The 21,131-nt window shown below is 41.3% G+C and overlaps 1 protein-coding gene across 3 annotated transcripts; it reads left to right on the top strand.

Annotated features, from left to right (window-relative positions):
- Window positions 1-6,885: 6,885 nt before the first annotated feature.
- On the top strand, window positions 6,886-21,131 carry PAQR3 (progestin and adipoQ receptor family member 3). 3 transcript variants are annotated; one of them, XM_090036911.1, is made up of 8 exons: window positions 6,886-7,375; window positions 7,746-8,017; window positions 8,143-8,305; window positions 10,819-10,974; window positions 12,140-12,337; window positions 15,336-15,426; window positions 17,286-17,434; window positions 19,758-21,131. In XM_090036911.1, the coding sequence occupies exons 2-7, from the start codon at window positions 7,833-7,835 to the stop codon at window positions 17,426-17,428; spliced, it is 936 nt and encodes a 311-aa protein (XP_089893037.1). In that variant the 5' UTR covers window positions 6,886-7,375; window positions 7,746-7,832; the 3' UTR covers window positions 17,429-17,434; window positions 19,758-21,131. The 3 variants fall into 3 exon arrangements, with proteins under 3 accessions (XP_089893037.1, XP_089893038.1, XP_089893039.1); XM_090036912.1 differs by lacking the exon at window positions 6,886-7,375 and having other exon boundaries at window positions 7,549-8,017; XM_090036913.1 differs by lacking the exons at window positions 6,886-7,375; window positions 8,143-8,305 and having other exon boundaries at window positions 7,883-8,017.

Below are 21,131 nucleotides of genomic sequence, written 5' to 3'. Positions count from 1 at the left end.
CTATATTTAGAGCAGAGATTCTCAACCAGAGTGCCGCAGCACCTTGGGTTACCTTAAGATCTTTCAAAGGTGCCACTGGGTGCCATGCAATGTTATCACTGTTAGGTATGAGCAAAATTAATCCACAGGTTTCAACCAGGAGTTCATAGTGTTAAAAAACATCTGACCTGTTGTGCACTGAGTTCTTTGCAACAGAGGAATTGCTCTATTATTTTTCTGTAGTGAAAAAACAAGTAAAAATTAAGACTGCTGTTTTCTGAGGGGTGCCTTAAGACCAAAGAAGGGTGCCTTATGTCAGAAAAGGTTGAAAGCCACTATCTAGGAACAACCATAGAACATTTTTAAATATATAGTAGGCAAGAACTTGACCCAAGTTAATATGATACAGAATCTGCAGGGAACGGGGTTAGTGAAATGCAAATCTGGCTCACCGATATGTCTTGCTTCTTCATTAATTGTAAAACCACTGAAGAGGCTCCCGGAGGAGCTTGTAAGTCTGACACTACTCTATTCCTCTAGGCTTAAGAAACATGATTAAACCAGTTCTACAGTGACAGAGCGACATCTACAGAAAGGTTTTAGAATGAGCAAAACCATGGAATTTCTCATATACTGTTCATATCCTTGAGTTTTTCTTCACTTGTAACATACATTAAACAGTTACCTTGGACTTCAAGAATTATTTTTCTGTTCTAATAAATGTTCTCTTTAGCAACTGTTTTAGTCAGTAAATCAGCTTTGTAAAGGCCCGGTCCTGTATTATGCTGATTTGGAATGTAACAAATGAGGATGTAGGGCAGAAATGACAAATAAAAGCATGCTATAATAATTTCAACTAGTCAAAAAAGGGGAAAGTTTTGTAAAAATTGTTGGAAATAAATAATGAATTACATAATTGAACTTACGAGCCATCACTGCTAAATTTCTCACTGTTCTTGGGTCCAGTCTCCTTTAGTGAATATATACATTGGAAAACTAATACAAACGTATGCTTTATCAGCCAGAAGAGTACTTAAAACAACAGAAATACTATAAAAGACAAAATAACAATTAAGCTGTTTGCAGTATCAAAATTGAATTCAACAAGGGAAGTAAACGCTTTCAAGAAACAACTATGTTCAGTTCCTTCAAAATCTTACCATAATCCCATTATAAAGGTAAAATTCCCTACTTCAATATTAGTAGTAACAGGTGATTTTCATATCCGCACGGAACTATGGATCCCATCTCCAATCAAGCTCATTGGTCAATGGAATGAGGGGCTGCTCATTTCAATTTAACCCAACAATTTGTACAAGAGAACTTGGGAAAGTAAAGAAGTTAAATCAAAGACTGACAATTCAATTTAGAGTCACGTTGGCAGGATGGTAGTCTGTCAATCTTTGCCATTTATAAATAAGAGAATCATGCACAAAACCCAAAACTAAATATGCATGTAATTATTCTTAAGTAATTCTAATTTCCCTAGAAATTTTCCAGGACTCTACGCTGTTACATTATTTCAACCAAAGCTTTAAAAAGAGAGATAACATTTTTAGCTCACATATCAATTCAAAGATTCTTTCTCCTCTCGTCAGTGCTCTTGACCATAGAATTTGTGCAATGTTTATAGGCTGAACTCTGAAACATTTGGAGTTTTTCACAATAATTTAAACAGTGTGAGACCTAGTTAATGGGGTTTTTTTCTCTAACCACAATGCTCTAGTCTCAGGTTAGCAATTCAGAGTAATTTGTACATAACTAAAACTAGACTTCTTTGGGAAACACAAGTATACCTCAGACACTGTAGTCATTCCAAGAGTTTTACCTTGGATACTTACTTTGTAGGAAGCACTTAGCTTAATATAATCATGCCATCACTTGGGTAACACAGGTATAAAACTCATCTTTCAATTTATTGGTTGGAGCTGACATAGAAGCGAGTTTTCCAGCTTAGCATCACATTTGCAATAACTGGTTTCTCAAGACAGAGTTCTGCCAGGTGATTAACTAAAGGTGACATGACAGCTGTATTCTTATTTTCTCTCCAAATTCTGCAATGGTCTCCCTAGATAAAACTTTGAGAGAGAGACTTGTCAAAAACAAGTCTTTAGTTGTTAACAAGCAGGGGAGATTCTCACTAGCTAGGAGGTGACAGTCCCATTCACAGTCAGATGTTTTTACCTCAGAAAGCTGTATATTGAACAAAACGGGGCATTTTATACCTTTTCTGATGGCCCTCTTCTTAGCAAAGCTGATATGTATCAGAAAATGACCCACACTTCTGATAAAGATCTGTAATGTTTAAGTAGGATGTGCAATAGACTACTTTTCATCATCCTATGAAAAAATTAAGACATCTCCTTTATGGTTTCTACCAGATTTGTCTCTGGACAATTTTAATATCTCTAAGCAAAACATCTTGTGCCTTTTTAAGCCAGGAATAAAACAGCAACTAGCTTACTTCTGATCAGCAACCTACTTATTTAAAGCACTTTGCACCTGCTGACTTCCTGGCTCTGGACTCCGTGGACAGTGGCTACTGAAGGGGTAGCTTATGTACTATTGTAAATGTGACTGATTAGTATTGGGGGGCTCTCTGTCTTGCGGTCAGATCAACCTGAATGGACCAGTTTCAGGAACAAATTCTATGCATACCTTTGAAATTATCCTAGTTCTTGTCCTGGTGATTCCTGCATCCAAAGCTGGAAGGCATTTAAAACCACCATCCATATGGCCTGTGCTGAATCCAATCCACTGGCTATATCACCTGTCAACACCAAGACTAGTTTGATGAAAGCAATGTCTAGATCCAAGCCTTCTCAACCAAAAGAGAAGGGCTTATTCTGCTTGGCAATATAGCACCTCATCTCAGCAGAAGAAGGAGACATATCAGCTCCTCAAAGCACAAAGAAGGGTCCAGGAAATAAAAAATCAGTGGTGGCAAGATAAAGCCAAAGAGATACAACTCTATGCTGACAAACATGACATGCATAGATTTTTCTAGGCAACAAAAGCCATCTATAACCCAGTTTCCCACAGTCCTACTTCCTTTGTAGGATGGCTTGATGCTCTTCAAAGATGATGAATCTAAGATTCCAAGCTAGATGGAAAGAGCACTTTGAGGCACTCCTGAACCATCAGTCAAATGTGGCAGATACCACTATTAAGTCCGTGCCCCAACAGTCTGAAAGGGGAACCTTTACAAACCCTCATATCCTAGAAGAAATCTAGCATGTCACCAAGGAAGCCATTAGCAACAAGGCTAGACCAGATGGCATACCTGCTGAAATCTACAAGGCTGACGGTGAGAAACTGGTACTGAGACTCCACACATTTATTCTTCAAATTTGGAAGAGCAAAGAGATTCATGGAGACCTGATGAATGCCAACATCGTGACTACCTTCAAGAAAGGAAATGAGTTTGTGCATGGGAATTACCAAGGTATCACTTTCCTTTCCATAGCAGGGAAAATCCTCAACCACATCCTCCTCGAATTGTCTTATACCTCGTTCTGAGGAAGTCCTGCTGGAATCTCTTTGTGGTTTCAGACAATACCATGGAGCAAATGACATGATCTTTGTTTCCCACCAGCTCCAAGAAAAGTGTCAGGCACAACATGAAGACCTGTATATAGATAGCCTTCACTGACCTTACTAACACCTTTGACTCCATCAGATGTGAAGCCTTGTGGAAAGTAAGGCCAAATTTGGATGTCCAGAAAAGTCATCAAAGTCCTGAGGCTTCTCCATGAGCAGATGACCGTGACCATTCTATGAGGCAGACTGGAGACAGATCCATTTGTCATACAAAATTGTGTCAAGCAAGGATGCGTCATTGTCCCAACTCTGCTCCCCATTTATCTGACAGTCATCCTGGTTCTTATTACCTTTCCTTCTGGAATTGACACTGAATACCAAATGGATGGAGGGCTCTTCAACTTGGGTCATTTTCACTAGCTGCTAACTGACTCCAAAGGTGCTGCAACCTCAACCAAGTGGCAGCCCACTTCAGGGTAAAGTATTTTGCCCTCAAATCAGAGAACAGAAAGCAGAGGAAGGAAAAGAAGAACACTTTCCCTTGCAGAAAGACCTGCATCATCTGTGGCTCAAGGATTGGACTCTTAAGTCATCTCAAGACCCATCAGTGAGCCATGGTAGAGCTCATCCTCAATTGGAAGGATTGCTAACAGCAAGGATGCTTCCAAAGGGACATGCATGCTAAAGAGCAGTAAATGAGAGAAACCCAGCAAAAGACTAAACATAAGATGGAAACAAAGGTATAGAAAATGGGAAGTGCCCAACAAAGAACCAGGAAAGTATGGTTTTCTGAAGACGAACCATGCTCATTAGGAGAATAAAAATAAAAAGAAAGCAGCTCAATCACCCGTTTTTTATACAGCGAGCAAGTATACTGGCAATGGCGAGCTAACACCAACAAATTAAATATAGGAGAGCCTGCTAAATGACTGCTTTTCATAACTCAAAATATTAGGCTGGAGGCCTCGATCTTTCTCAAAGCAAAGTTTCTGTTCCTAGCTGACATCTGAAGGGGCAGAAACTTGCTGATGTCCTGACAGGGAAAAGGGAAAAGGAAAGATATGGGGCAGAGGATGGGAAGAACAGCAAGATACATAGGCACATGCTTTTAAGTCCTGCTATGACTTCAATACAATGGATTTTATGGGAATGTATGCACCTGTTCAAATGCTTCACCGAAAAGGAAGTTACTCAAGTACTTGAAGTTAATCATGTGCTTAAGGTCTTTACTAAGATGGCATCCCTATGACTAAGTCTCAAGTATATATTGATTGTGCGAGTCCTAAGACACAGCACAGCAGAAAACCGACCCCAAAAAAGCACTCACCTGGTGAAACCAACCACTGTTCAGTGCAGTGGGGGCCACCATTTTTGGTAGGCATGCCACAGATTATCCCCACAATTTCCCCAAATGCCACTCTAATCCCTGTTCCCTCCACAATCTGCTACACCACTTTCTGCTCCCAAACCTGTGCTCCCTGCCTGACTTGCTGCTTTCACTTCCGCTTCCTTCCCCATGCTGTCTGCCCAATATGCTTTTGTGTTCTGCTTCCGGATTTATCTGCCACCAGCTGTTCATCCCTGCCACCCCCTCCACCCCAACTCCTACGTGACATCCACAGCCTACCCATGTCACAGGTTGTCCCCCCACCCCCTGTATAGTGCATCAAAACTGATCACCATGGCGGTAGAAGGAGGAGGGACATGAGGAAGCTGTTTCAAGAGACACAGATAAAAAAATCTCAATGTATGATTGATTACAGGAACTATGTGAGAGATGATGTGTGGATGGAACTGACTAACTAGTGGAACCAAATGATACAACACAGAAGGATATAAAATTTGGAGGTTTTGTAATATGTAAGGCTACAGCATCTGGTCCTTTGCTGTCATTCTTAAATTTTAAACAGCCAACATCCCTGAATCTTTTATTTCACAGTTCAAATTTCTCTGCCGTGGTAAAACCTTTGACTTGCAAAGACATTTTGGCAAAGTTCCTTTGCATTTTTTTATCAAAAAGATAAAAATGAGACAAGGACCTTGGGAAAATAAAACCCCAAAATCACAATATTGGGTATGTTGGGAAAGAATTGCCATTCACCATATTACTTTTAAAGCTATGATTGTGGGGCCAGATTCAAAGATGAGGTAAATTAACACCACTCTGCTTAAATCAGTAGCACTATACTTGTTTAGAGCAGCTGATATCAGGCTTAAGAAACTTCTTAAAAGAAAAGTCATATTTTGCAAGATTTCTATCCAAGATTATCTTGCTTATTTATCAGAGTATATTTGAACAAATTAAAAGCTACTTCTGAAAACATTTCTAACCAGTTAAGTGTTTTAATTTTTAAACATTTTGAAATCATAATTAACCAGGGTTTCGTTTCACATATGTCAAGAGTGACTCAGTGATTTCAATGGGAGTCCAAAGCATTCAATGCCTTGATACATTAGGCCATAATTTGGCAAGACTGGCTTGTCAACAACCTGGTATATTTAAATTCATCCCAATCCACATCTGTAAAGCTACTACAGTACTCACGTCTGAATTTTTTCAGGATTGTGGTGAACTCTCTGAGACTTTAAATATCATGTTAGACACTCCTTTCAAAAGCAGGCATTTTTTCAAGGGCTTCTTAAAGAACTTTAACAACAAAAACACACCTCATATTTATCAAAATGTTTTATTCCCTCTATATTATTTATATGTATTGCACATGTGTGTGTGCATGTGCAATGCATGTACATCTGAAAAGTAAAAATATACCTACATTTTGAGGGATGTATTTGGTAGCCAAGACAAAAAGAAATGCAAAAGTCTACAACTCCTGGTTCAGAAATGATACCTTTTATTAAACCAACTAGGAAATCACATTAAAAAAATCTCTTTTTCTGCAAGCTTTCAGGCTCAAACAAACCTATGTGAACTCTTTCGCATCTTTAATTTTCCCAGAGCCTGACACCCTCTTTTCTACCTTGTACTCTATCACTGCACTGCCTCCCTTCAGCCTTTTTTCCTCTGCTGTCTTCCCCCTCCCCCCTCTACTTCACCTTTTGTGTTTTTAATTGTACCTGTACATTTTCACTGACATCCTGCAACACTTTTAGCTTCTTTCATTTCTTGGAGTATGAGAACAGCAGAGACTCCCCATGCCTGAAGAAGGGTGACTGCACCCGAAAGCTTGCCAAGAACTTTTTTCCAACTAAGCAATCAGTCTAATAAAAGATATCATGTCTGCTCAAAGAACCAGACCTGCCTGTGTCCTCAGACCAAGGGAGCTACAACCAACAACCCATGGTACCTTTTGAAAACTTTTACTATTGCTGATCCCACATCCTACAACGCCTGAAATTATTACACATATACTGTAATTACCCTACACCAGGCAACAGCGGCCACAGCTTTTTTAGAGGTGGGGGGGGTGAGGGGGAGGTGATGATGAAACCCTGCCCCCACCCCCGCACGCGCTTCCAACAGACGTTCGCGCTGCTGTGGGGGGTGGAGCAGGTCCCGCTCCTCAGTCAATGTGGGTGCCGCGCGTGCGCAGTTCCGCCGCTCCTGGGGGAGGGAGATGCCGACCCGAGAGGAAACCCCATTGGGGAACACGCAGCCCCGTGACGTCACAAGAACGCCACCTCTCCAGCTACCCGCGCTCGTTAGCGGCCTGCTTGCTACATTCGCTGCCCCCAGCACTCCGCGCGTCCCAGCGCGAGCTTTAGCGCGGGGGCCCGGGCTCGTTCTCCGGCGCGTGTCGCCCTATGATGACGAAAGCGGAGGGGCGGTAGCGGGTCCCTGCCTCCTTCCTTCAGCAGCCGCGGGATGCGCTTCGCCGGTGAGCCCCGGCGGTGGGCGGTAAGTGCGGGACAGGCGGCGCCTCGGGCCCGGCCCCTCCCCCACCTCCACCGCCTTCCTCGCACGCGGATCCTCCCCCCAGCGCTGGGAGGCTAAGAGTGGAGTGGGGTTAAAAGGGGAGCATGGGGGCTGAGGGGGTTTAAGGGTGGGGGAAAGGAGGGGCCCAAGGGAGGCCTAAGGTGTGGGGGTGGGACCATCCATCAGTATCTGGTCCCGAGAGGGGTGCTGCTCCCCCTGAATGGGCAGCAGGACAGAGATAGGGTATTTGGTGCCTTCCCAAGAGAGCATCAGGGCAGCCCCACAACCACACCAGCAGACCCTCGCGTTGCCCAGTGACGCAGGGCGGCCACGCTGCTTTGGTCCCTTCCAGGCACGGAGTAAGCAGCGGTGGCGACGTGGGATGCCCAGGGGGGCATAGCTAGGGGCTCCCCTGGCACCGGTTGGAGCTGTGGGCACCATGCATCAGAAGCTGCTGAAGAGCGCCCACTACATCGAGCTGGGAAGCTACCAGTACTGGCCTGTCCTGGTCCCGCGGGGGATCCGGCTGTACACCTATGAGCAGATCCCTGTGTTCCTCAAGGACAATCCCTACATCACCGACGGCTACCGGGCCTACCTCCCATCCCGGCTGTGCTTAAAGAGGTAATGCAAGCCGAGTGGTCAGCATGTCCTGTTCTCAACAGCTGGCTAAAGCCACAGCCTTACAAGTCCCGCCTACCGGGATATGAACATCTGCTGTTGTGTTTTCTCACATGTTTCCTCTGCAGTCTCTTCATTTTATCCAATGAGACGGTAAACATCTGGAGTCACTTACTGGGCTTCTTCCTTTTCTTTACTCTGGGCATATATGACATGACCTCTGTATTGCCTTCGGCGAGTGCTTCTAGAGAAGACTTTGTTATCTGTTCCATTTGTCTTTTTTGCTTTCAAGTAAGTTATTTCGTAAAGTAGCTCTTGAACATGCTTTTGGATTTTTTTTAATTCCCACTATTTTATTTGCCCCTGTTTTCAGAATCCTGAGCTACAAAATGGCTCAGTCTAAGGCAAGTAGTTTTGGCTGAGGTAGAGAAGGCATCTGTGTCAGAGAAAGGAAAACTTGTTACATGTATTAAATGCATTAGTGTGGCTTTGGAAGGATAGCAAACCTGTTAAACTATTGGTGTCTAAGTTTGAGTTAGAAAATTAATCTCTCAAAGGCCCATTTTTGAAAGACAGCATTAAACATGCAGCAGCTATCAACCAGGCTTCAAAATATAGCTAAATAGGGATGTAGTGAAAGGCCAGGGTTTGCTGGGGAAGTCAAGATGGGGAAAATTAACTTGCATTCTACTGTATTTTACAATTTTGGCATCTGGCAAAAGTTCAGTTCAATGATTTTTCACTCTATAATCCAAGTGCTGAACAAAAGATAGTTGAATGCAGTTGGAGAGAGTTTTTTAGCAAAGTAGTTGACAAAACAGCTGTTTTTAATGTTATTTTTTGGTGTCAGGTGGCATTTGCAAGCATCTTGGGAGGGACAGTGTTTTGGTTTCCCCCTCACCCCAATCCTTGGGTCTAACATGCAGGGCAGCCAATATCCAGCATAAATAAGACCCGTGAGGGGTCATGCCCATGTGAAGAGCATCTTCTGAAGAATAATAAAGATCCGGAGGTGTGAGGGTACATGAAGGCACTCAAGTAATCATAAATCATATTGCAGTTTTTTGGACTGAGTTTGTCCATTAGCCAGTGTTTCTTAGCCTGATTTGCCAGTTGCTTGCATCCTTGTCCAGTAGGGCCTATTTATGTAATGCAGCAATGCGTTTTGTTCCACTTATCTCAATACTGGCACCTCCTCATCATTTGAACCTATAGTGATGGGGCCATGTATTGGCCCTACTCTTTTCCCCTGGTAGACTTAAAAAAGGTGTACAATGTAAGGAGACTCCTTGAGGGAAGAATCTGTCCACTATGTAACTACTTGTTCAGACTGCAGAAAACTGATTCTTAGATAAACTGAGACTTTGCCAGCATGATTTGATTTGCTGCTGTTCCAGTGCTACTTCCCTCACCTGATAATTAGTCACTGCTAGATAGTTTGTCCCTCTGGTTATTTCATCATTCAATGGGGAAGGCGAAGTTTACTGTATTAAATTTTACTATTACCTACTTACAGCATGTGCTGAAGGACAAAAATTACAGTCATTTTAGTTTAGTGTTGAATTTTACTTTCTAAAGAATAAGAATGATCTTATCCTGTTATAATTCAAATGAGAAATTTTATTAGGACTAGAATATGGTGTTGGATAACTTTGGTAAACATCTTAAAATGATTACATCCAGAGATTTTAGTTGATGCATTAATAACAACAAGTAGCTGGAGGTTGGTGTGTATGAGCTGAAAGTCAGAATCCAGTTGGTCGCAGAGATTGTTTTATAATATTTTCTTCGAACGCGAGTTTTAATAATGTTAGAGTGGCATATATAGATTCTGAAATGTGTTGGTGCATGTTGGTAACTTGCTGCTGAGTCTCAGTGGGCTGGCATTCACCCAGGCAACTTTGGCAAATGCTGTCCTAGTATTGGAACAGCAGAAGCTTGACTTGTGTCAGAGACAGGCAGACATTCCAACCTTTCCTTCCTAGCACCTAGAAGTTGCAAATGTGTGTGCGCCCAACTCCTTGTAGGGGTGCCTATACACAATCAGCAAGGCTGCTTTGATGCACTGTAATTACAGCATGTAGGAGCAAACTCCAATTAATTGAGTCTATTGGAGTATGGTAATTACCACGCCTTCGGGTTCCCAGATAGATGAGGAATACTACTCTGAGGAAAGTCACTACTATCCTTCTTCCAACAATGAAGATGTGAACTGGGTGTTTCAAAAGAGTGCTCCATTTACCCAGCTCTGCGTTCTTCCGTTTTTCATAGAAGCATCTGTCCAGTTGATGACTGACAAATTTTTGAACTGGGGTTATTGAAGACCCCCAGGTCTCCCTCAGAAAAAAATTGGTTAATTCTTTGTGAAAAAGCAAAAGAGGGTGGGAGATAAATCCTGGTCCTAAAGCATGTGCTGCATGCTGGAGAAATCTGGAGCAATGCAGTCTTCTCCCCCTCTGAGCTGCAGAATAGCTCTGGAGCTGGAGGTTTGCATGCCTGTCCTTTCCCTCCTGTCTCTGTATATCTTGGCTGGCCAGGGAATCTGTCTGGTATCTGCAGTTAAGCAGTTCTGCAAAACTATGTTCTCCAGTGTACAAACCACATGTATTGTTTTATATATCTTCTTGCATCCCTCTTCAGCAAAATCCATTGGTTTTACAGCCAACCTGGCCTTTTGTGCATACCTAGGTTGAGCAAAATTTTCCCTTATGTGTAGGTTCCTTTATAGTATCTTTCTCTGTCTTTTTACTTTAACGTTAATTTTTTCAAAGTCCAGTTTATAACAAGTTATCTTGCTTGCCTAGGTCTGTATGCTTTGCTCAGTAGGCTATCATCTCTTCTGTTGCCATCGCTCGGAGAAGACCAGCCGGCGATGGATGGCATTGGATTATGCAGGGATTTCCATTGGTATCCTGGGCTGCTATGTATCTGGAGTGTTTTATGCATTTTACTGCAATAACGTGAGTTTGAAATGCTTGTTTATGCAGTATAGTAAACATTGCTTGACGTGTGTAATCTCACTGCCATGGCATCTGATGTCCCAGGCAAGTTCATTGTATAGTAAGTCAGGAGTGCATAATTAGCAAACAGGCAGTGATGTGAACTGAGGGACCTTTAAACAAATGCTAGCACACTTTCTTTGAAAAGAAGTAGGCAAAGTGGGATTTGATCTCTCATCTGTTGCAAATACTCCTTTAAAACTGCCTGTCATTCAAGAAAATGTGGGTGTCTATACTCCTATTTAGCAGAGTGTAAGTTTTACTGTTCCTAGACTTGTCAAATGCATCAAGTTGGCTGACACGCATCACATAATCAGAAGTAATTCAGTATGATTTGTGCTGCTTGGACCTACTGATTGGCTTAAATTTGGCAGAGATAAGGTTGTTTTCATACCCAACCTAGACTGCTGGTTCTTGTTGGAAATAAGTTTTGGTGTTGGGGGAGCAGCCAGGAAAACACCTAAATACCAAAGGTACTAGTTTTATGCAACTTATCAGGCAACATTAAAATCATGTGTTGAGAGGAACCAGTCATTTGGGACAGGCAGAGATCCAGAAATCAGTAAGAACTGAATAAGTTTGGGAATATGGGAGATAGAAAAGGTTTGGGTAAGAGAAAGAGGAACAGCTGAAAAGTTTAGGAGGTGAGAGGCTAGTTTGATTTCCAGTTTATGTACAAAACGGATAATTTATGCACAATCAGAAGCTTTTGTAGTAGAGAAAATGACTGCCTTGTGGCATGCAAGTGACCTGTCATGAATTGCTTACTTTGGTTGCACATCCATGTATTTTTGTACAGAGGAGGTGGAAGTAGGTCCTGCCAAAATCTTTACATGTAGGCTTTTGCAACTTTGATCTTACTGGCTTGGTAATTTTAAATATTTGTCAAGTATCTGGATGCATAACTTGCCAGACTAGTTGAGGAAGAAGTACAACTCATTTTAGCAACCTAGGAGCTTATGAAGAAACTTCTTTAGGATGAAAAGTATGAGGAAGAAAACAGGGAAGTATAGAGAAGGCAAATCTTCCCATGGAATCTGGATGACTTGCTGTCAAGAATACTAATTATATTTACACGTGACCAAAGAAGGAAAACCTTATGGACTTCTCTCCTTTTCTTTCCCAGTATTGGCGGCAGGTATATTTAATCACTGTGCTGGCGATGATCCTAGCAGTGTTCTTTGCTCAGATTCATCCCAGTTACCTCACACAACAGTGGCATCGACTGCGCTCTGTCATCTTCTGTTCTGTGTCTGGATATGGAATCATTCCTACCATCCACTGGGTTTGGCTCAATGGTGGGGTTGGTGCAGCTATTGTGCAGGTAAGCAGAGAAGTCTGCAGTGTTCTTCAATTTGGTTCTGACTTGTCTCCTACCCCTTTCTTAACATGATTAAAAATTGAGTAGCTCCTAATTGGAATGATGGCTTGCAACAAAAATAGAAAATATGTGAATGTGTCTTTGAAACCTCTACGCAAAGGGAAAACAACTGTTAGGTATAAATGTTACTGTTATGTATACGTCTGCAGAGCATGCATATATTATATGCATAGAACATAGATTTGCGGTGCTTCTTGTTAAACCCACACACACGTATTAAATGCACTGTGTGTGTATGCATATCTTGATATACGTATGTGTGTTACTTCATAGATTTCATAGACATTAGGGCTGGAAGGGACCTCGGGAGATCGAGTCCAGCCCCCTGCCCAAAGGACAGGAAGTCAGTTGGGGTCATAGGATCCCAGCAAGATAAGCATCCAATTTACTCTTGAAGGTGTTCAATGTAGGTGCTTGAACCACCTCCGCTGGCAGACTGTTCCAGACCTTGGGGGCTCGGACAGTAAAGAAGTTCTTCCTTATGTCCAGCCTGAAACGGTCTTGCAGGAGTTTGTGACCGTTCAACCTCGTCATCCCTTGGGGCGCTCTGGTGAACAGATGTTCCCCCAGATCCTGGTGGTCACCCCTGATAAACTTATAGGTGGCCATCAGATCACCCCTGAGCCTGTGCTTTTCCAGGCTAAAGAGTCCCATGGCTCTCAGCCTGTCATCGTAAGATCTGTTTTCCTGACCTCTGATCATGCGCGTGGCTCTCCTCTGGACTCTCTCAAGCTTCTCCACATCCTTTTTGAATTGTGGAGCCCAAAACTGGACGCAGTACTCCAGCTGCGGCCTCACCAAGGCCGAGTACAAGGGGAGAATGACGTCCCGGGATTTGCTCGAGAAGCATCTATGGATGCACGCCAGCATTTTGGACGCTTTACTAGCTGCAGCATCACATTGCAGGCTCATGTTCATCTTGTGGTCAATGATGACCCCCATGTCTTTTTCTTCTGTAGTGCTAACCAACGTAGCACTGCCGAGCCTATAAGGGTGCTGCAGGTTTTTCCTCCCAAGGTGGAGAACCTTGCATTTTTTCGGTGTTAAACACCATGAGGTTCTTGTCTTCCCATTTGCTGAGCTTGTCCAGGTCAGCCTGGATCATCCGCCTATCTTCTGGCGTGGATGCTTTGCCCCAAAGTTTGGTGTCATCGGTGAACTTGGCCAGTCCACTCCTAATTCCAGTGTCCACATGAGCAAGGGTGTGTGCAACTGCGTCAGCTGAGAGCAGTGATTCTCAGTCATGGTACCACAGCACCCTGGGGTGCTTTGAGATCCTTTCAAGGCCTAGGGAGGCAACACAGTGTTGGCAGTATTGTGTGTACAAACATGATTCAGAAGATAAAACTAGGGGCTGTATCCACACATGGTGTGAACATTTGGTTCCCTCGGGGCAACTAGTGGCAATGTATCAGGCCAACTTTCTGATCTAGTCAGTTTCCTTTATATCGGTGCTGATCTGATATCAAACCAATGTATGAGTGCATTTCTAGTCTATATCCTTTTACTTGGGGCTTGCAGCAAAGCCAGAAACTTGCCTATATATAAATACTCATTACATGGCCTTTTAGCAACCTAGAATTATTTGTCTGGTTAACTTAGTGTTAACAGATCTAACCAGAGCAGGGAAATAATCTGAAAAGTCATTCTGGGTATAAGATAGGGGGAAATATGAATTTGGAGATGTATAATGAAATATAATGAGAAGAACGTGTCATAAGTGAAATAGATTCGATTTTGCACAGTAGGTGATGCATGTCTGTGTAGGTGTTTATAATGGAGCCATAGCATCCGAGCGCTGTCTAGGAGTGATGATTTAGCTCGATCCAGCGCCTATTGAAATTGGTAGAATGGCTTTTATTGGCATTAGTGGGCATTGGACAAGGCCTGTGCTGATTATTGCTCAGAACTATATCGGTGGTTCTGAACCTTTTTAGACTCAAAGCACCACTCACAAAATAGCTTTCACTTATTTTTCTGTAGTCCAAAAAAAAAAAAAAAAGCAATTCTTCTGTTGCAAAGAACTCTGGCCACAGCAGGGCAGAATATTTTTGACGCTATGGATTACTAATTGAAAACTGGGTTTCTCTTGTGAAATGTGTAGGTGTTTGTACATGCAACAGTGCTAATATTGCAGAGCACTTGCAACACCCTTAAAATGATCTCATAACATCGTTTGAGAATCACTGAACTAGGTGATACACTTTAATTTAGTTTTTTTGCCCACCTATAAACATGCTGTAGCTCAGCACTGGGCTGTTCCCCTGTATCTCAAAAAAATAGGGAAAGAAAGAAAACCTCTTTTGGACAGCAGGCTTTAACACCACCTAATGTGTGCTGCTTTCCATTGAACAGTTTTAATTCCTTTTTTAACATCTGGTGTTTAACAGCCTTGTGAAATCAAGTGTTTTATATTATGCCTCATATGGTCAAAGATCCTACATGGATTTAGCAATACCTTTTCCCACCAACGGTTACTGTCGTCCAAGCTGGAAAAGGAACTTCTGTAACACTGGCAGATTCTACGTATATTTGTTACTCAAGAATTTTAAATGTATTCTTACTCCACAGGAAATAATTCTTTTAGTTAAAGATGCAGAGATGTGCACAAGGAAATCTCATCTGGTGTGCAGGTTGAATGTACTGTCAAAAGATATAATTTCTTCTCATGCAATTTCTTATCTGCTTCTAGTGGCACAGTGAAAACAAGATGGGGTTTATTTTCAAGAACAAAAAGGGGACTAAATTTAGATAATATCTTCTGTTCCAGGCTTTGGTATCTCCAGCAAATTTGAAGTTTATTCAATATTCATGTAAATAATCAAGTTATAAGCTTCAAACTTGTATCCTTGCAAAGTATGCCGTGCTTGCACTGGACAGACCATTAGCTTTTACTTCATAATATTTAATAATAAAGATTCAAACTTCATTTTCTTCATAGGAGTTTGCTCCACGTGTAATTGTGATGTACTTGATTGCTGCAGTAGCTTTTCTCTTCTATATTTCCAAAGTTCCAGAAAGATACTTCCCAGGTATGAATATCATTTTCTTATTTGTTCTTAGGTGGTTAAGCTTTCTTCAGGTGTCCTGGGAAATCCTTACTGTATTTTGTGAAGAAAAAGGAAGCTTGTTGTGTATTTGTACATTATATAACTTCGTAGATGCTTCTAACTTATTTACATTTTTCAAGCAAATGCAGCAAAATGAAACGAGACTTGGGATCCTGTTATAGGCTCTTTGGAAAACACTAGCTCCCAAACTGGATTCTCTCACTGAGCCTACTGTCACTTTTCTCCTGAGATGGGAATTGTAATTACCTAGATCTGTGATTATATTTTTAGGATCCTTTACTAAAGTACTGTGACATGTGGGATGCCTGCTCCAACACACTATAATTACAAGGAGTAGACTTGATTAATTGAGTCTGCTGGAGCATGCTCATTAAAAAAGCTTTAGTTAAAGCACCCCCACTGCCATTTTGAAGCAGACAATGCTAAATACATAAGATGCTGCGGGCGCCTTAATTAAAGTGGCTCTCGAGGGCCACTCTAATTAAGTGAGCTCTAGGGGTTGGAGGTGCTTTAAAGAGCCCCTCAGTGTCCAATCAGGAGTTCGGTTAGGTATCATACAGAAATAAATGGGGGAGAAAAGGTCCCTGTCCCAAAAAGTCTCCAGTCCAAGTATGTAACAAGAAACAATGGGCTAAATCAAATAGAAAGAAAGGAGCACAAGGTAGCAGGAGGCTGATTGTGCTAACAAGCAGTGTTCACAACACATCAACTGCCTATTCAGTGTGGAGTGTCTTGTAGACTTTGATTTAAGGGAAGATAATGTAGCATTAAGGATTTTCACTGGGGTTCCTTTTCTTTCCAAAATATAAATGCACGTACAAGATGGTACAAAATATGAGGTGGTATATCAGTTCATTTCAAGAAAACACATGGCATTTATTGCAGAGAATGGCAATAGTATATTATAAAGGAGCAGAAGATTGTGATGTATAGAGACTTAAAATGGCTTACAATGAAGAGATGCAGCCTTGGAAAATGCTGCTTTAATTATACTAGTGATAATTTGCTTGTGCAGTATTGTATTCAGTTTTAGCATCTGGTCAACCTTCCTTTAAAGGTAATGAAAGGAACATCTTGTTCTGTTGGGGTTTTAGCAAGTGAGTTTACACCTATTTTCTGTAGTCTTTGGGATAGGGCATTGGGGTTCAGTTAGTTTACTTCGGAACTTTACTAGCTATTAACTGGCCAATTGTTCCAGTTAGATGTGTTCCTTTGTTTATATATATTATGTATGCTTAAGTACCCAGCGTGCCTGTGTGAAACATGCATCTACATACCTATGCAGCTGCCCTAATACAAACTCCAGGCATAAATGTGTGTTGCCTGCTGCACTGTGTCTAGGATCAAGGTGGCATAGCAGTCATGGCTCTGGAGGTATCAGTTGGGGCCCTGCTTTGAACTTCAACCCAGCTGTAAATGGGTATCTAGTTAGGCAGACAAGAAATAAAAGGTGGTTGTATGTGATTCTGGCCACTCTTTGCCTACCACTCTAAGAACCGGTATACTTTAACCGAGCTAACCTGATAGACTCTTAAGTTTGAACAGAACTTGGATGTTTTGGTTATGTTTGCGCAAGAGTGTTGCACCCATAGCTAAAAATGCTAGTTTAGTGAACTTTTGGCTGCCTAAGTGATCACATGTGCCTGTGCTTAATGCATTTAAATGTTTCCCCCCTTAAGTCTGGTCCAGAGGTCTCTAGAACCCCTCAGTTCATGGCCATTTGTCAGATGGGACTCATAAAAAGACTCCAGCCCTCAGGGTAGACTTGTGACTGCACTAATTATGATGAATAGCATGACTGCCTTTGTTTTTTCGAACAGGACAATTAAACTACCTCGGCTCTAGTCACCAGGTATGGCATATCCTTGCAGTACTAATGTTGTACTGGTGGCATCAATCTACAGTATATATCATGCAATACAGGCACAACAAGCCCTGTCCTGAGCATCCTGCACATTTATGAATGAAGGTAAGACAAGTCTTGGATGTGTAGAAATGTAAAAGAACAGTTTAGTGGGGCATGGGGCCGAATTCATTTTTGTTTTAAGGTTCAGTTTGACTTTCTTTCCTTAGCTTTATTAATGCTCTAGAACAGAGTAGCAGCACTATTTAGTACCATTCAAGCTGTTTATCTTTCACTTGTAAAGAAATTGAGCCCTGTGTCAAGTGAGGGGGGGGAAGAAAAAATACTCCAGGCAAAATTCTAGAGCTAATTGGATCCCAAAATGGATTTACAGTCTGATAATGAGAAGTCTTGCACGTTTCTCAGAGTGAGCATTTTAAGCTATACTTTTAATGAAAGTAGTATCCAGTAGGGCTGTGTGAAGCTTCGGGTGTTGATTTGATTTAGAGGAAATTCAGTGACCAAATCTGAATTGAATCAGGTGACCAATAAAAAGGCCCAAATCAATTTTGAAACTCTCTCTGAATCTTCGGAGAGCTTCGATAATTTGGGCAGCCCCCACCCACTGCAGCAGGGAGCTGGAGCTGGACTTCGAGCTGGTAAGTAGAGGGTAGAGGGAAGGGACCAGGGGTGACCCCTGCCAAGCCCCATCCCCTGTCTGTGCCCACCTGTTCCCCCAGTCCACCCATAGTTGCTGTGCTTACCCCAGCTTCCAGTGCTTTTTTAAAAGCCCCCAGTTACAGGGTGCTGCTGGACAAAAGGAGGGTGATCCCTGCTGCCCTGCACTACATGGGGGGGCTCTGCTACAAGCCCCTTTCTCCACCCTCCATGGTTGTCCTGCTTGCCCCAGCTCCAGCACTTTAAGTGGGGGGAGGGAACCTAATAAAAAACAGGGGGAGTTCCATAAAGGGCCAGAGCTGGGGCTGGTGGGGCAGTCATTGTCAGGCTGGGAGATGAGCCTGCATGATTTGGAGATTCGGCCAAAGTGATTTGGGACAGTGATTCCAAATATGATGCGAATACCAGCTGCTTTGCACAGGCCTAGTATCCAGTACTTACTTATTTCTAACCTACCAAACAAGTAGCTTCAGAGATGAATAGTTAGCATTTGAATGAACAATCCATGTTCTTCAAATTCTAATGACTTTTTATTTTAATTCTACTTATTTAGTATTCTTTTATCAAAGCATTTCTGTGTCTGGCCTTCATTTGTTGTTAACATATTGGGGTACTCTATTTTGATCACTAAACTCATTTCTTTTTACTCTCCAAAACTTGTGTTGTAGTTTCAAAAACAATTCTTTCTTCTCTGTCCTCTTAAAAACAATACATGGGGTCTTTGCTTACTGATGGTACTATACAAGATGCAGACACACTTTAGCCCAGTGATTCTTAGTGAGGGTGCTGGAGAACTACAGGATGCCTCAAGATCCTTTCAAGGGTGCCCTGGTGTGCCACACAGTATTAGCACTGTGAGGTGTATCAACATGATTCACAAGATAAACCCAGAGTTTTCAAATATGAATCCACAACACTAAAAACATTCTGTTTTCTGATTTTTTTTATTTTATTTTTTTGCAACAAAAATGCTTTGTAGTACTTTACTCCCTAGTGATCCCTGTTGATTTTACTGCAGACACTTTTTGGTTACTTAGGGTTTTTTTCTTTTTTCTTTTTAATTTCTTGTAAAAAAAAAAAAAAGTGAACACCAAGAACTGTCACTTTGAAGGGTGCCTCGTGTCTAACGACAGATGCCTTCAGTCTGAGAAGGTTAAAAATCACTGCTTTAGCATTATATGACTTTAGTGATGTTGCAAGGAAGCAAAAGATAACCAGGTTAAATTAATCTCTAGTAAAAGCACAGGGAAAAAAAAATCAACATCTTTCAAAAATGGCATTATATTTAAAAGCTTTGAAAACAATATTGCAAGCAAGTGAACACTATAAACAGAAAACAATCTTATTGTCCTTTTGGACATGAGGGTAAATTCATATAGTCTTCTGTAATGTTTTTACCTTGTGTGGTAATAGCTTATGTAAGTGACCTTGCACTGGGTTTGTACTTTTTGTCCTTTAACTCGTACAATCCCATGCTCCACTGGTAGATGTAAAGGTACTTTCTTGGCATGTGCTTCTTCCAGTGTTCCTTATATACTGTGTCTGTCAGGGATTTAATGAGGAACTAAATTTTGCCATCCTTACGTCTTCTGTTGAGTAACACTTTACTCCCTAGTGATCCCTGTTGATTTTAGTCCAGACACTTTTTGGTTACTTGGGTTTTTTTTAATTTCTTGTGCTACCCAATATTTGTCCATTTTTCATAAAGTGGTAGAAAATAATGACATTCTGGTATGTGTCCTCTGACAACCTGTCTTCCACTGTCTTTCAGAGCTGTTTTCCTGCCACATGCATTCTGACTATGAATGTCTGGGTCTTAGTTGCTTGCTGAGTCCTGAAGTTGTGCACTGAGGCAGTTGTTTTTCATTCACTTCTGGACTGCATTTCCACCTGCGGGGGGATGGCATGTGAACTGGAATTTAAGACTACCATTGCTTAGTTCTCTGACAGATGAACTTTCACTCCAATGATTGTGCTATGCTGCAGGATGTACATAAAAACAGCACAGGTCTTCCTACAATTAAACTGGGATTCACAAACCAACATGTGGATCATTACATCCCCTTTTCTAATTGGTAGAATATGAATGACAGCAGTGTACACTCTTGATGGACATCAGACAACTCTCACATTGATATAAACATCATTTTACACTTTACTAAAGTCTGAAATTGAAGAAACCTGTCCTCAGCATGATTTTAAAGCTCTTGTTATACATTGCTTCTTGAGACCTCATTTTGGATGTTTTCAGTTCCATACAGTGTAGCATACTGTTTGCCTAGTTGTTGCTTTGATTTTTGCTGTTGTAATATTTAAATCTGAATTTCGTGGATTCTTGAACCTTTCAAAAGCTTTCATTTTTTCTTTGTGAAAGAGCAGAAGGGGTGCTGTCATCTACTGTGAATTCTCTATCGCTAATCTAAAATGGACTATGTTGTTAATTTGTTCACTGAGTTCCAAGTTACTTTCAGGCACCCAAATGACCCTGGATGGTTTTGAAAACTTACCCTGAAGTATTCTGAATGAAATATCTGGCAAATTGGACTTAAATTAATTAAATTCTTGTGGGCCTTGTAGTTTTGTAGACTTTGTAGTAACACATTTCAAAAATGTCCTGTGTGAGTTTAGAGCAGAAGTTGGCCCTACACTTCACTAATACTAATAATCCAAATACTTAAGAATGTGGAAGTTAACAGCAAAATAATGCATTGTGGTTTTAATATGGAGAAATACAACACATTGCTTTTAGTGCTCATTTTATTGAAACACTTTTCTGTTGCCAAGTTTTCTATAGCTAGTAATAAAAGATGACTTATTGTTTGCCTTCTATTTGCCAGTTGGAAAACTGATTTTTAAAATTGCAGTTTTTAAAGATTTATTTTGCCTTGGCATATCAGAATTAAAACAAATATCCAGATCATTCTGGAAAGTCTCTGGATATCTATCTATCTAATTGCCAACATGGTAATTTAAATGTTTTTTAATCTGTTGGTTAATGGTTTTGGTCTGTTGTAGGGATTGAAAATTCTTTAGATTATTCTTATTATATAGCCTTGAATGTAGACGGGTCTCTAAAACTGGATTGTAAATTTGTTTTGGATTCATAATGAAAGACTGAAATGATTTATGTAGGTAATTACTTGGA

Source organism: Crocodylus siamensis, chromosome 2 (genome assembly GCF_052110815.1).
Source record: "Crocodylus siamensis isolate JL-2025a chromosome 2, ASM5211081v1, whole genome shotgun sequence".
Lineage (NCBI taxonomy): Eukaryota > Metazoa > Chordata > Crocodylia > Crocodylidae > Crocodylus > Crocodylus siamensis.
The sequence above is the reverse complement of the archived record's forward strand: the minus strand, read 5'-3'. Positions and strand labels throughout refer to the sequence as shown.

What these genes read in the sequence shown, in the direction of transcription:
- PAQR3 (XM_090036911.1), top strand. Translation starts at nt 7,833, where the DNA reads ATGCATCAGAAGCTGCTGAAGAGCGCCCACTACATCGAGCTGGGAAGC. An exon ending in ATGCATTTTACTGCAATAAC is followed by an intron (nt 10,975 to 12,139) that starts GTGAGTTTGAAA and finishes TTTCTTTCCCAG; the next exon opens with TATTGGCGGCAGGTATATTT. An exon ending in TCCAGAAAGATACTTCCCAG is followed by an intron (nt 15,427 to 17,285) that starts GTATGAATATCA and finishes TTTTTCGAACAG; the next exon opens with GACAATTAAACTACCTCGGC.